Genomic DNA, 15,402 nt, shown 5'->3' with positions numbered 1-15,402 from the left:
CCCTTGTCAATCATCCTTTGTTGATATCCCTCGTTACTAAGAACACACACACAAAAAATGCAGTTGAGACGTCAACTTTTTTTGTGTGGTTTGCGGCTCTTGAGGAGATGTTGAGATGTCGTCGTTTGCTTCCAGAAGCATAAGTGGAGGCAGATGAGGCTGGTTGGACCCTCCCGCATGTAGACCTCCCACTTTCAAGACCACACTCCCCTGAAACCCACTAGACTCGCCATGAACTGTCAATTCTAAGATTAGTACAGCCAGATGAAACTCACTAAGCAATGTATTATGTAGTACGTATTGTCCATCTTCATGTACTGTACAGTAAAGCAAATAATGCTTCACACCCCGCCTCCCATTTTGTTGTTGCATCCTTATTCCAATATATAATAGATGAATATTTTCAAAAAATTCGACTGATGACATCACATGATGGAACCATGATACAAATATGTAAATGTACTAAATAAAATTAAATCGGAAATCATACAGTACTTAAGGCTTTCTTTTTTTTTTTTTTTTTTGTCGTTGCTTCCCTAAAATATGCATGGAAATCATGTCTGACGTACCAAAGGGTGTGATATAATCATGTCAATTATTCTGATTTGAATCTTTTTTGAGGCGAGATATGTATTTTAGTTTTTTTTTTTTTTAAAGAAAAAAACAACGATATTGGTTGTGACACAAACTATATAGAAAATATAAACTTTGTGGTCAGAAAGTATTGTAATAATTTTACATGTTGAAAACAAAAAAACAAATATTGTATTATTTATACACTTTTATAACTGGGATCAGTGATGTTATGAATTATTAACCCAAAAAGTCCCGAATGCACTTCTCAATTCTTCCACTTTGAAATTTCTGCTTAAAAAAAAGTGTTAATGCTTTGAAAAAATAAGTTTATTTTTTTTCAAACACTATCTTCACTGAAGGCTAAATTATCTTTTTTTTAAGAAAAACCTGGGCTCTAGACAAAATGTGCATTTATTTTTTGTATGTTTCAGCTTTGGTTTTAAGTGGACCCGGAGTGCAGAATAAAATTGAATTGAATGAAATCACCATAAATGTTCATAAAGACACAATTGACGGTAGTTTTGATGCAAAACATGCATCATAATGTGAAAGTGCTCAAGTTGAGATGCTTAATTGACTTTAAAGGATAAGTCAAGAAAAAAAAAATCTTGGTTTACAATCTATTCAACACAGCTCCACCTGTTTAAATTGTTGTTAATATTGCATTAGAGGAAAACAAATTAAGCTGCAAAATCCGCCTTTTTTTGGTCCATTTAACCACCGACTTAATTGAAAATGACATCACAGTTGCTCAGGCAACAACCAATCATGGATAAGTTTGAAAATTCCCAAAACAGATGCGCCGAAATTGGTTGTTCCTTCAGAAACTGTGATGTCATTTTTTGTCAACGGCAAGGAACAAAATGGCCGTCACCTGAGCTGGATTTTGCCACTTGTTTTATATTCCACAAACGCAAAATTAACTAGAATTTAGCGTTTAGACTCGAGGTGGCATATTACATACTATTGTAAAGAGAAATTTTAAATAAAATTGACAAAGTTAGTTGATGATATTAATGAAATCCTAATTGAAATTTCCGCAAAACGCACACTAGTTCTTACTCCAAACTCTTAATGGACATTTCAAAAATGTACATTAATTTCTATACAGTCCATCTTGGACATTAACCATAAAAAAATTACGTTTTTGATTCAATCATTTCGATAACAACAAAAACATCACCACTGATTTTGCTAAAGACTAAAAATTGTTCTTACTTCAATAGAAGCCTGTGAGTCTCGACCTCTGGCAAAATAATCCAAGGCAATTCAAAACTTCAAAGGGCATTGTGAAGGCCACCTCGTCAAAGCAAACACGTAGAACCAGGGGCCAAACGTTCCACCTTGGTGGTCCCAAGCTTGGTCAGCGTGTGTGACTTTGCTAACCTGCAAGATGCTTGTTAGTGAAGGAAAAACAACTTGAAAAACAAGTCTAGCATGTGCAATGTCATTGTAACCTTTTCCCCGGCTGAGGATTGTTAAACAACTTTTTTTCTGGTTTCAAGACCTTGAAATCGGAGGAAACACACCTTTTCGCACCTGTACTCGATACAAAATGAAGGCGGAAACGTATAAGTGGATAGACATTAGCCTTCCTCGATATGCCATGTTATAGATTGGACGTTATTACATCAGCATAACCATCATAACCCCACAAGCGCGAGGTCTGTCTGGGGTTTATGATAAAAATCAGTCATCCGGTATATCAACGGGTTCTCGGCCCAAATATAAAAGGATTATCTCAGTTTGGCTGGCTGTACGGTTGCTAGGCAACAGCTCCGTCCAGGTTACATACAAGGATTGACCCTGGCGCCCATTTAATACCGTGTCATTACGGTGAATGTTCTTAATAAGGATCCATTGGTGATCAACTCTGCAAAAAAAGAACATTCATAAAAGTATTAAAAACTGAGTCTCTGAAAAGAGAGCATTTATAATGTTCTGGCATTGTGCAAGTGTACCTAATGAAGGGGCTGATTACACAAGGAAGCCATATCACGGTTAGTTTAAGGTTTATTCAGTCTTTGACTCAGATGACAGTAGATTACTTAAAGAATCTAGATAAATCTCTGAAAAAAAAAATACGGTACATGTTGAAAGAGCACCCGACAGTACAGTATATCTCTCTCCCTATATATACACATCATATTCATTCATACACAGGGGGGAAAAAAAAAGCATAAGTGGACTTGTTTGGACCCTCTGAGGTTTTGCCGTTGAAAGTAAGAACATTGCATCTGAACATAACTGAGAACTTGGGAGGTTTAGTAAAACTGAAATGAATCTTGATCACAAATGCAGCCAGAATTCCAAATATAGATTTGTCCAACAGATGGCGCTGTGGCAACACGGTAAGGGGGGGGGAGTCAGCAGTTTGTGCAAAGGCTCACAATGTTGTTGTCTATCAAGCAACGTTAAATGTCTTATTTAATGATATGATTTTTTTTTTTTTTTTGGGGGGGGGGGGGGGGGGGGGGGGGTCTAACTACGTGGCCCAAAGTCAACAAGTACAATACCCTGTACTGTATGGAGAGCCAGCATGGACTTTGAGCAGCTAATGATTAACTGATATGAGTGTGTGCTTTTTTTTTTTTTTTATAGGGGTAGTTGCTCCTAATGAGTTTCTAAAAATGGATGCTATGCCGTCAGAGATGATCAAAACAAACCGAATTATACATGTGTTAACCTTTTTCGGCGTACAGAGGAACCTCTCAAAGTCGAACGCTGGCAAGAAATTATTTTGCTAGCGACGAGCAAAAGTGCGACAATAACTACATTTCTTCATGTTGATGAAACGAAAACATGATTAGTTGTTCAAATGCAGCCTCAAAAACTAGATGAGTCGACAATATAAAATCAAGTTTTGGATGTTTACAAAACAAACCGCATGTACAGTAGCGTTGTAGATGACTTGAAATTGTCTGGGAAACTCCCAGCAGTAAACCTAAAAATGGCATTTGAGGGCCAGCCGATTCATTTGTGTCCACTGTAGTGGACATTTGTTTATGGTCTCTAGCATTAGGCTCATTTGAGCTACCTAACTGAATCCTAGCGTCCTCAGTAGAGGACATCCCAGACTTTCCGGTGACGCATCATGCGTTTGTCTGGGATGCAATTAACTTTGCTGTCTTGTTGAGACACTATGGACACAACAGTGGACACAATCTATGTCACTTCAATGTGTGATGGAAGTTTGCTTATTAAAATATTCTTGGAAGTCTATTTCTGTTCGCCTTTGAGGGTTCCACTGCAAAAGTGCTGCAGATAAAGAAAAAAAAAAAGCAATTCTAATTAGCAGTCTTGGTAGGAAAAAAATGTTGAGGAGCTTGCAAGAGAGCCGAATTCTTGGGTATGGATTTGAGGAGTTGCTGGGTAATGAGGTAAAAGGTGTTAGGTTGGGTATTCAGACATGTTGGCATTTTTAAAATTGTAATCTGATTCCGAATAACACCCAACCTAATTCAACGTAATAATCCAAAAAACTGCCATATTTGAACATGGGGGGGCACTGTAGAAAGAGATCGCTGAAGTAAATATTGCTGCTGAAAAAGCTGAAATATAAATATCCATCTATTTTTTAATAGTGTACATTCTATACTAGCTCACTGCAAAATTGACTCCAATACTCCCAAACACTGAACAGATGTCAAAACAATTTAATTAGACATTTCCTATTCATGACCATAATTTCTTCAGTGCCATTTTCCATTTTCAACTTCCTGGTTGAAATGTTTTACTCTTATAAAAAAAGTGGGCAGAAGCTCAAATTTCTAGCCTGTAAAAAGGAAGTAGAGGAGCACGTAAGTGTCCATCTTTTTCTCCGATGCCAACATTTCTTTCCGATGCCAAAACTTAATGGCTGCGTTCTGGCACCATAACAATGGAATTCTGGCCGCAGCGTGAAAACTGCATCCAAGAGGAGACCTTCATGTCTGAGTTAATTTATAGGCGGAGCAGCTTGTCTTTTGTGATACATTTTGCTTCGTGAACATAGCTGAGCACAATGACTTCATGTCTTAGTTGCATATGCTGTAACTTGGGGGGGGGGGGGTTATGGTATCTTGAAGAGCTTGATGAATGTACTATGACATTCGCATGTTCATCACATTGCCAGGATTTCAAGCCGCTGCGATGGTGAGAAGCTAAGAGCTGATGATGCAGCCAAAGTGACTTAGTGGAGAGCTTCCCTTGGTCACACACACAATGCACGCGCACACACACACGCACACACACACACACAAAATGGCAGCACTTAGTGGTTTCTGGGATACGTCGGCTCACGCTCCGGAAGGTGACAGGAAATTCCACAGTTTGCTATGTCGCGCTTTAACGCAGTCCAAAGCGTCGAGGGCGTGACGCCGGCGAGATACTGGCTCTGGAGGACTTGAGGGTGGTGGGATAAGTGCTGGCGGGGGGGGTTCACGTGACCACTTGCTGCACTGTGGAGTGTTCGTGCGGACACGAGCGGTCCCGGCAGCGCAGCCGGGCCAGCAGCCGCCGCAGCTTGTTGGAAAAGTTCTTGTTCATCTGGCGGTACATGAGCGGCATGGCGAAGCTGCTGGACAACGCCAGCAGCTTGGACACGCAACGCAGGAAGTAGTAGGTGGGTAGATAGCGCCAGCTGCCCGCCACCGTGTGGAACAGGAGCGTCATGTAGTACGGCGTCCACAGGGCGAACTGCACGCACACGGAAGCCAGCAGCAGCCGGTGGATGGATGGGTCCAAGCGGGCCGAGTCCTGGTCCAGCGGCGTGGACTCCTTCCGGATGCGGAGGATGAGCGCGAAGGCGTAAAGGACGGCCACGGCGGGCACCACGTAGCCGATGAACATCATAATGGCGTCGGCCGCCTCCTTGTTCTGCATTTTGGAGCATTCCACCATCTTGGTAGAGATGTGGTTGCACACGTAGAAGAGCAGCGAGGAGAAGCTGGTGAGCACGGCGCCGCCCCAGATAAAACCGCAAACGTGCTTGGTGTTGTACACGCTGGACATGTAAGTGCGAGGCAGGGCGCGTTCGATGTAGTAGTCCAGACTGAGCAGCGTGGTGGAGTACATGATGACCAAGGAGGAGATGTTGAAAAGAATGAGTAGCGTGATGTAGACCTCGTTGGTGTACTCCCACGCGTTCCAGCGGGTGAAGGTGGAGCTAAGCAGCTCCACGGGTGCCACCGCGTTCAGCACCAGGCCGGCGATGGCCATGTTGACAAAGTAGACGTCGGGCATGGTCATGGATACCTTGTTGGAGAGGTTGACGGCCACCAGCAGCATGTTGTAGCAAAGGCCCAGAGGAAAGCAGACCAGCAGGTAGACCAGGGACAGCACCGACAGGATCAGGCCGAAGTCCTGGCACAGGCGGAAGTCCACGCTGCTTTCCGTCTCGTTGTACACCATGCACATCCACATCGCTGGACCCCGGAGCGGCTCGGGCTGCAATCACAGTCGCAAACAATCGCAGTGAACAAAATTTTGTCTATGATTGGTGACACTCAGCTTGCACGATTCATCGAATTTTAATTGCTATCACCGTATTGGGTGCAACGATTAATTAGGCTGATCCTCGGCGATATTAACATTTAAAAAGCCGGCTTTACTTGATTTATTCATTTTAGTTTATTATTAGTAGTGGTAAGTTTCAAGCCTTGAAGCCTTGTTTATATACTGCTTGTTTAAAAAAAAGGGCAATAAATAGACAGGTTTGACCAGACATGATGAATAACCGTGATTAATAATCGTGATTTCAATATTGACCAAAATAAGCTTGATGATTATTTTGGCCATAATCATGCAGCCCTACTCAGGAGTTTTTTGTACCCCCTGTGAAATATTTTTTCAGCCAAGTACCACTAAACCAGTGCTTCTTGATTATATTCTGCAGAGCCCCCCACAGGAAAATAAAAAAAATTGCCCCCCTCCCACTCTGACTAGAATTATTATTATTATCTATAAAAATTGTAAAAGTATACCGAAAATCTTATCCTTTTTGACATTAACAAAAGAAACAAGCAATTTAAATCAACGTTCAACAACTGTTGACTACTTTTTTTTTTTAACAGAGATTACAGGGCTTAGTCTAAAACTGAACAAATATGTAAACGAATAAATAAATAGCAAAGTGCATTTAAGTGCCTGAAATAAATAAAATGATGCATTATACTAGATTTGCAGACATCCAAAATTTACATTTACTTGCAAATACGATGTTAGAATTTCTCATATCCCCTGCTGGAAGTCTTATACAACAGCAAAATAAATACATTAAAGATACATTTTCGGACACTAACATTATTATTATTAACTAGAATAATTCAGCACCTAGGGTATCTCTTCAACTATGACCAACATTAAAATGTTTTCATCAAAAACCAAATGAATCTTGGAAACTAATACTGAAGTGATCCACACCGTGCAGTACCACGTAAGCATCTTCCAAACGTGCCCCTTGTTTCAAAAAGACAGCTTTGAACTAAACATTTTCAAGAGATATAATTTTGATTTTTATTATTTTTTTACCCCTCCATGTGTTTAGAGCAGTTGAATTGGAAGGCGTTTCCAAACTTTTGACGGCTACTGTACAGCCAACTTGCCTTGAATACAAATAAACCGTTCTTAGGGCAGTACTATTTTTGTGGACCCCAGGAGTGAAAGCACATACCACCTGCGCTACGTGTACCACGCCAAGTTGGAATGCCTGATGTAAATGAAGGGGTGGCGATGAATGATAAAGTGATAATGACTCCGATATGCAAACTAGCAAAGCGTCACAACAAAATGAACAAGTGTTTAAGAAGTGAAGTGGAAAGATGGGTATTATTAGAAACAACACGCACGAGAAGTAATTCATGTGAAGCACAAAGGGGAAAAACGGGTCATTAAAGTTTCACTAAACTTTGGTCATCTGCTTATGGCACGATGAGGATTAACTCCTGTTGTGCATGTTTGGCTTTTCCGCCAAACACACATGAACAAACCGCAATTAAACCCGGCATCGGAATCTCAATTCCAGTCGGCTGCGTGTGAACATCTCGGGGCGCGTTTCAGTCTAACGCCAGCGAGCCGTAGCGAATGAAGAGGGCCTTGTTGTGGTGGCGCCGCACAAAAGCAAATTGTTTGACGCCTCGGCGAGTTTCTTCTCCATCTCGTCGTCTGTCACACTTATCACATGCTGGCCCGCCGCTTTCCACATTGTTGTGACAATGGCGTTTATGTCCTGCTTGCACCAGTTCACTGCATTATGCTGCTGGTACCACAACTGTTCTGATGACATATTTAGCAATGTTGTAGGGCAGTGGTTTTCAAAGTGGAGTTCAGTGGCCTGACTGCAGGGGATCCATGAAATAATTTGGGCATATATGTGTTAATTTCATGTTATTTTATATTAAATTGTAAAAATATTCATAACTCTTCTATAAAGCAATGAATTCAAGCAGTTTAGCTCATTCAATTCCAGCAATTCACTTTTTTTTTTTTTTTTTTAAAGTCCAGACATTCACTCCCAAATACTTGAGTCTCAATTGAATATTTAAGTATCTGGGATTGAATGAATTGAAACGTGAAAACACATCCATGGCATTGAATGACTTCATTTTTTTTTTTAAATGTAATCATTTTGGAACTGGTCAAAATGTTATGTCTACAATTGCTTGCTACCAAGGCGACGAACGTGGCATTTTATTTTATAATGCTGATTTTGACTAAATAATTGGAAATCGACCCGGTTTGTTAAGAGGAGGCGTGGAATTTTTATTTTCTAAAGTTCAGTATAGCTGTAAAGTAACAAATATATTTGTCAAATTGAAATGAATTTTTTTATGATGACATTTTTTTCCCACAAATATTTGCAATGGGGGTGCTTGGTGAAGTGACTGTGGATGTGCACCTTTAGGGGTGTGGCCTATTGAGTGACATCTGAAGCTTGAGTCAGATTGGCCTGTTCTCTTTGTGAGAACGCTTGTTAGTGTTTTACTGCTCTCTCCGTGTTCAATAAAAAGCTAATAGTGCATCGTGTAGTGCTTCTGGCCCACATGGGAGGGCGTCACAGTACTTTAATTGCTCAATTTTATTTACTTCATCTAAGAGTGAAGGTTTCCCATGTCTCATTGAACAAACAGTAAAAAACAAAACAAAAAAAAAAACAAATCTGGCCAGCAAGTTAGGCAGTTTAAAGGCCAACCAACTGTACAGTCAAATTTGCTGACTCCCAAGTCACTGACCAGGTCAGGCCCCGACTTTCAAAGTCATACACTCTCAAGTCACATTTAACTACAGTAGAATGCATATGCATATGTGCCATGCCCCATAAAAAAGGGGCGGGCTTAAGAATTGGCAACAGTCTACCTGCAGACTTATGTTGAGCAGCAGATTAGATGAGCAGAGAAGAGTTGAGATGTTTAGTCTGACTATATTAAAAACAACAAAGCAGGATTTGTTTTTTTCCTCAAACAATGAAAAAAAAAAGACAATGTTTGTTTTTGTCATTTATCTTTGACTGTGTGCAGTCTTTGCCTTGTCTATGTCTAAACCTCTTGGTTTCGACGAGGGCTGTCGCTATCTTTTTTTTTTTTTTTTAAATCACTGATTATGCTTTCATTAGGTCATCAACAACTAAACAAAAAATATATCTTATCTTGGTTCTGATACTCTGTGGTCCTGGTCTAGTTTGGTGTAGTCTTGACTATAACACTACTTTACAGCGTAAACAATGCAGAATACATTTTAATCCGATTACTCTGTAAATTGATCAGTCTCGGGAGCCAAGACTACGAGGAATCCTACATTGACAATAGGGGCTGATATATTTGAGGAATTTTTGGCAACTTAGCGTGAAGCGCTTTGAGTCTTGACACATGGCGACGGCTAGATTTATAAAGAGTGAAATGCGAAGCAGGCTGCGGCGAAGAAGCCACTTCGAGCGTCTGGGAGTTCAAGGCGAGGTCGAGGAAAATGACCGGGAGCGTCGGGGATCAAGCCCCAGTTGTTGAAAGCGCTCACTTTTGTTTGTTTTCACTGGGTTTAATTTGGTGCTTTGGCGTCTTTACAAAGACATCTTTCCCCGATGATGAGTAAATAAACTCGGAAGCAAAACATACGCTAATCTGCAACGAGGCGCAAGAGGTCTGCTTTTGTTTTCGGAAGCATGACTCGCATTTCCAGTAAAAGGGGAAGCGTTCTTCTTCCTTAACTTACATAAGAGCCACTAGCTAGGGTCTGTTTTGGCCTACGGGAGGCCGAGACGTCAGTCGGTCTCCGTACTACTCCAGCTGGCTATAATGAGGCTGTGGCTGAGACTGGGAGTCAAAGCAGTTGGACTGGAAACAGGGTCAGCAGGAAGAGCGTCTCCAGTTACTCTCGACAAAAGTCTGTTTTCACCCACAGCGGCGAAGCTCGGCCCACATGCAAACACCGGCGGGTGAATCATTTACAAGCACTTTTCCTTGCTGAAAGCTCACACAGCAATTAGCTTGCTAATAGTCCTTTCCCTCAAGGCTTCTTAAACACAAATTGCGTTGTGTAATGTATTGTAAAGTTGATTAGGTCGCACGGGTATGATGTTGATTTTATCTACGGTACTCGATATGGGGAAGACGGCTCCTTTAACACAATCACTGACAAAGGGGAAATTATCAGGACTACAATTAACAAAAATTGGAAAAACAACTGAAAGGAAGCGTAAAAAAAATGCACCACAGGCAAAACAGTAAAACAGTAGAGCTGGGTTTTAATCCTTATAAATGCCAGACCCAGATGAAGTGTTTTGCTGTGTCCGAATAGTTTATTCATGCAGTCATTGCAATTTCATACCATAATTTGATGTATGGGAATACCAGCTAGAGCTCCAAATAATCCGCAACTCGTCTATTCTCAAAAAAAAGGAAAATATTTTAGAATCAATTTATTGTTTTGAGACTTTGTATGACTTAAAATTGTTCAAATTCTCCTTTTTTAAATCCTCCACATAGGATTAACTTAATATCTGTGTTGATTTCAAATAAATTGTTTGAAAATATTCCCTTTTACTTGGGGAGGAAAAAAATGCAAAACTTTTGCCTTTTTTCTGATGTTACGGACCAAGCCGAGAACGAAGGATGTCAGATGATGATGTCTGAGTTCAGGTCACCTGTCTTGAGAATTTGCCAATGATAGGATACAAATTATGTTGTTGCATTGCAGCACCAATTTAACCCGATCTTTTCCAAATGTATGCCAATCAGCAGAAAATGACGTAATCAGGCTCAAATTCCAATCACATGATTAGGATATCCCTACCAATAACAATCACTTATGTTAATACGATTTCAATTTGAAATTATGTCCTCTTTTTGAAGGAAGTGACAGAAATTAAGACTTGTTCTGCTCAACCAACCAACAAAACAATTGACAGATTGATTATTTTAATAATAATTACTTGCAGTACGAATGTCATTAAAACTTTCTCTTCACAGAATCCACTTTAGAGGGCTGGTGTCATAGTAAATACATTTTTGGGAGATTTTAAGCTTGCTATAATATTGATTTCTCACCTGAAACACCTCCAATGTGTTATTTTCCTTCATCCATCAATGCATTTCTAAGTATTCCTTGCTTATCCTGCTTCTAAGCACCAGCCCCGCCTGAGCAGATAAAAATGGCTAGTGAGAGTCGTTATGACAATAACAGTCCCTCGTAACTCCTCTACACTGCCCTCATGCCTCCCATGCTAAAGTCAATACATGTCCCCTTACCAGGAGACGTTGGGGAGGAGAGATTTTGCATTGAAGCGGCCAAGTAAACGGCAACTTTTGATTTATTAATTCTACTGTAGAAAATGGCCAAGTGGTGAAAATGTATGTTTGGGACTACGCAGTCAGACAGTTGAATGTTTGTGGAAAATAATTCACCCGCGGGCCAAACTGTTGTTATGAGTAGTGGTTTCCCAAGGGGACCCATTTGATATTCTTATGTCAGTAAAACTCCTGTTTTAGGCGCCTGCGTTCACTCAGCAAGGGTAGGTTCCAGCGTCCAGTGACCCTCGTGAGGATAGGCGGTCAAGCTGATGTCTGTCCGGCATTCGAAATGACACCATGAAGGGACTTCCGCAGCCACGCGGTGAGCGGTGCGGCTTCAGTCAACGAGACGTTTCACTTCCTTGTCATGATTGTCGGTACCAAAAAAAAACCCTCATGTTTAATAAGTATCTAAATTGCGAATGTGCCAAATGTTTTTTTATCTGCATATATTTACCTGTGGAAAATTAGAAATATGGTACAGGCACTTTAAAACTGAAGGTCCTCTTCTCCTTCTCTCTAGGCTTTCAGCTCCAGAACACACCCCCAAGTGCCGACAGCATTGCACAGTGACAGACACTAAAAGCATACTTCGTTCCCAAGCGTTGGCAATAACAACACGAGAAAGACATCTTGCACTGGTTGTCCTTGCACGTAACTGCAGTCCACCCCAGTCTGAACTTTTTGCACGACTTTTGCGTCAGGAGTGGCGGAATTAAATATTTCCCAGATGGCGAGGGCCCCACCAAACATGATGTCGTAAGAATGACCCCCACGTGCTCCGTGTTATAATGCGTGTGACATGCCGGGCCCCACGCCCCGGGTCGAACAGTACAACCTTACTGGAATTTACAGCGCCTTCTGAGAAATGACTGGATTATGTCACATGATTGACTGCACGCAGTGGGGCAGGGCTACTACGCATTAAAAAAAAACATAAAAAACATTAGGTGACTCACATTCACAAATGTTGCGGCTGGACAGCGGTGACAGGAGTCAAGGGAGACTCTGTGACATCCAGCACTCGTCTCGGTGTATAATTTACAGCAAAAGAACCACATTGCAACCACAAAGCTACTTCTGACAGACTTTAAACAAAAATCACAAACTCCTGTTATTAAAAGTCCCCAAAGCTCCTCAGACCTATTCCCAAAGCCATTAATAATTCTTGGAATTGTATTAATGAGGCATCTGATTCGAGGCTTATGCTGTGCAACTTTTTGCTGATTAAAATGAGTCACGTCTCAAGAAGTACTACTGCAGCAATTTTTGCGATAGCATCCCCCGTTAGCCATTTCCTCGGTTTACGTCAGTCCGGACATATGCGCGGTTTTGAGACTACGAATTGTACGCCAAGAAAAAGATCAGTTACCACCGTAATGGGAAAATGAGATCGGATTTCATAAGTTTTTACTCTTTGAAACGCTGCTGGGTGATAGATCGAAAATTAACTCGATTAATTTGTCATTTTAAAAATCGAAAAGCTACTTATTTATATACATGTTGGTATGCATGGTTGAGTGGTATAGTATGAGTGGTTTACAAGACATGTTTACAATAGTTACAAACTAAGTCATTCGATGCCATCTGTTTCCCGGACTTCCTTCACCCTAAATTTGGAAAACTAAATAAATAAATAAAAACCTAGGATTGAATGCTTAGACTCAAGAAAGATACATAAAAATACATCTTTGGGATTGAATGAGTTGTAAAATTTAAGCGCGTTATGCATAAGTTATGAATGTTAATTTTATGTTAAAACGGATTTCAATACAGTATACATTATCATTGTCTGGATATTTTCCACAGGATTTATTTTTCGAATAAAACAATCTTTTGAAGAAATGTTTGTTTGCGTTCATCTCTTGAATCAACGTCGTAATCATCCTGATTGGCTGGTGAGAATTGATATCTTTGCTCTTGGTCACATCACTAATCAACGACCAATAACATCATTCAAGGAACACCTGGTGAATGGGCTTTAGTGGATAATTAACAAATATTGATGAAGCGCAGTAACTATCTCATATTTTAATCATTTATCACATCATCAATTGGCGTTCACGTTTCCCCGACAGCTTTCAAGTGACTTCTCATTGGCGGCGGCACGTTGGAACTGTCATGGCCGTCAACCAGAGTCAGAGTTCAGCGGTCAGCACAAAGCAGGCTTAAGCGCACTTAAGCCACGGCCCCCGCACGCCCCATGTCGCCTTTGGTCACGTGGATGAAGTTGACGATGGCAAGTGAGGCTGGCGGGGAGGGGCCTTAAATCTCGGGAGGCGTTTAATGTGCTGAGCGGGAAGATTACAGCATAACAAGTATTTGGTCAAACTGCAGCTTTCACTTACAATGGCAGTCATCACTTTACTAGACATCTACTGCTGCTGTATAGATTTTTATGGGTTTTATGGGTTTATCTAAGGACAGTTTCAATCCTGTGATGGGATGCAATATGCTACATCTGCAGTCTATTCTGCCATTGCAAAGACATCTACATATTTTCATTAATAGTGTGAAGTGAGAGTAGTTTCTAATATTTTGAGTCTTTTAGTCATTGTTTGGCAGCTCAAGACTGAACCCTAAGCACTTAAATCCACATTTTATTGCTCTGACATCAACATATAGCTTAGATAAAGAACACAACAGGAACGGAAACTAAATTAAGTACAACAGACATGAAGAAAACAGTTAATTTAACGGCCGATCCGAATAAGGCAACCAAAGTATATTATTAGTTTGTAAACACCTTGAAATTCTGAGTTTGGTGATTTGTAGATTAATACTTAAATCATCAATGTTATGGAGATTAATAAAATATGTTTTGTGGGTTAGATTCTTCAAAGTAGGAGGCTTTCGCCCAAACTGCGAAACCACAAAGATGAGTGAGCAAAGATCTTTGAAATTTAATCTTTGCACATCTTTGTGTTTCCACATTCAGCTTTACGATGTGGATGATGCTTTCGGAACTGGAATGACTGTTTGTGCAAAGCTGCGTATTTTCAATACTTGATTTTGTTGTCTTTTTAATATGTTTTTATGTGCATTTGAAAGTGTTTCTCAAATTGACTGGTACTGTACATGAATTGGACACAAATCCAGTAGGATTTAACATAAGATTAAATTAACACATTTGTGATTAACCAAAACTGAACATCTGATTTCAGATGATCACATTTGAAAGTTTACAATAGTTTAAACGCGTCATAATTAAAAAAAAAATGCTATAAAAACAATATCAGGTGAAAATATAACTATGGCATTTTCTACAGAACTTGCTCGGAGTGACAACGCTCCACTGTAAATATCGTAGAAAAAATGATATTGTACGGTATATCGTAAACGGGACAAAAACAAAACAAGAGTTTGGGGTGACCTATCAAATTTGACGATACAAATAGTGACTACTACCTGTCACGGTTTAGACGTAATTTTCAACACTTCCTTACTTTTACTACATCTCGCGTCTAAAACATTTCGAAACGAAAGAAATTCGAACTCACCAGAGACGTTTTTGAGACTTCGCTCTTATTGGTCGCAGCAACCTACGGAGGCATCGGGTCAGGATGTAGCATTTCGACAGGCATTTCTCAATCGCTTCATTTGGACTAGAAACGTCCCGAATAACACAAGTCTACCCGTCCTCCCGCTCAAGTTCCTTAATCCTTTACAAAAGCAAACAGAAAAAGTCGAAAAACATGCTTTTAACTCCGCTCGCGTCCCGCGACTAGCAACTTGTGGAGACCAGACTTGTTCTGAAAAAAAAAAGAAAAGAGGGGGGCCGTCCGCTCAAGTCGTTACGAGCGCTACAATGTGTACACACGTGACCCTCCCCCACAGCCCGCCACAGCCTCCCTTTGCCCCGCCCCCTTCCTCTTCCCCTCCCTTCCATCTCCGGTCGCGAGCCCCAGGACAATAGTATCGGATTGTTCCGGAAGTGTACACAAACAATATCGATAGAAAGCAACACTTAATTCCCCCTCAAGTCTTGAGTTTTGCTTTCATGTGTGCCAGAGGTGTAGCCGAGGCGCCTTATCTAAAGTCTTTATGCAAGGGTGTCCTTTTTTTT

The 15,402-nt window shown here is 40.7% G+C and overlaps 1 protein-coding gene across 1 annotated transcript; it reads right to left on the bottom strand.

Annotated features, from left to right (window-relative positions):
- Positions 1 to 2,571: 2,571 nt before the first annotated feature.
- On the bottom strand, positions 2,572 to 15,114 carry gpr146 (G protein-coupled receptor 146). Its single transcript, XM_088435989.1, has 2 exons — positions 14,837 to 15,114; positions 2,572 to 6,003 (listed from the first exon to the last, which is right to left on the bottom strand). The coding sequence occupies exon 2, from the start codon at positions 5,977 to 5,979 to the stop codon at positions 4,996 to 4,998; it is 984 nt and encodes a 327-aa protein (XP_088292115.1). The 5' UTR covers positions 5,980 to 6,003; positions 14,837 to 15,114; the 3' UTR covers positions 2,572 to 4,995.
- Positions 15,115 to 15,402: the final 288 nt, after the last annotated feature.

Source organism: Hippichthys cyanospilos, chromosome 16, assembly GCF_059441005.1.
Source record: "Hippichthys cyanospilos isolate Australia breed blue-spotted pipefish chromosome 16, RoL_Hcya_1.0, whole genome shotgun sequence".
In the NCBI taxonomy this organism is placed as follows: Eukaryota; Metazoa; Chordata; class Actinopteri; order Syngnathiformes; family Syngnathidae; genus Hippichthys; species Hippichthys cyanospilos.
Note: the sequence above shows the minus strand (reverse complement) of the source record. Positions and strands in the feature narration are given on the sequence as shown.

What these genes read in the sequence shown, in the direction of transcription:
- gpr146 (XM_088435989.1), bottom strand. Translation starts at nt 5,979, where the DNA reads ATGTGGATGTGCATGGTGTACAACGAGACGGAAAGCAGCGTGGACTTC.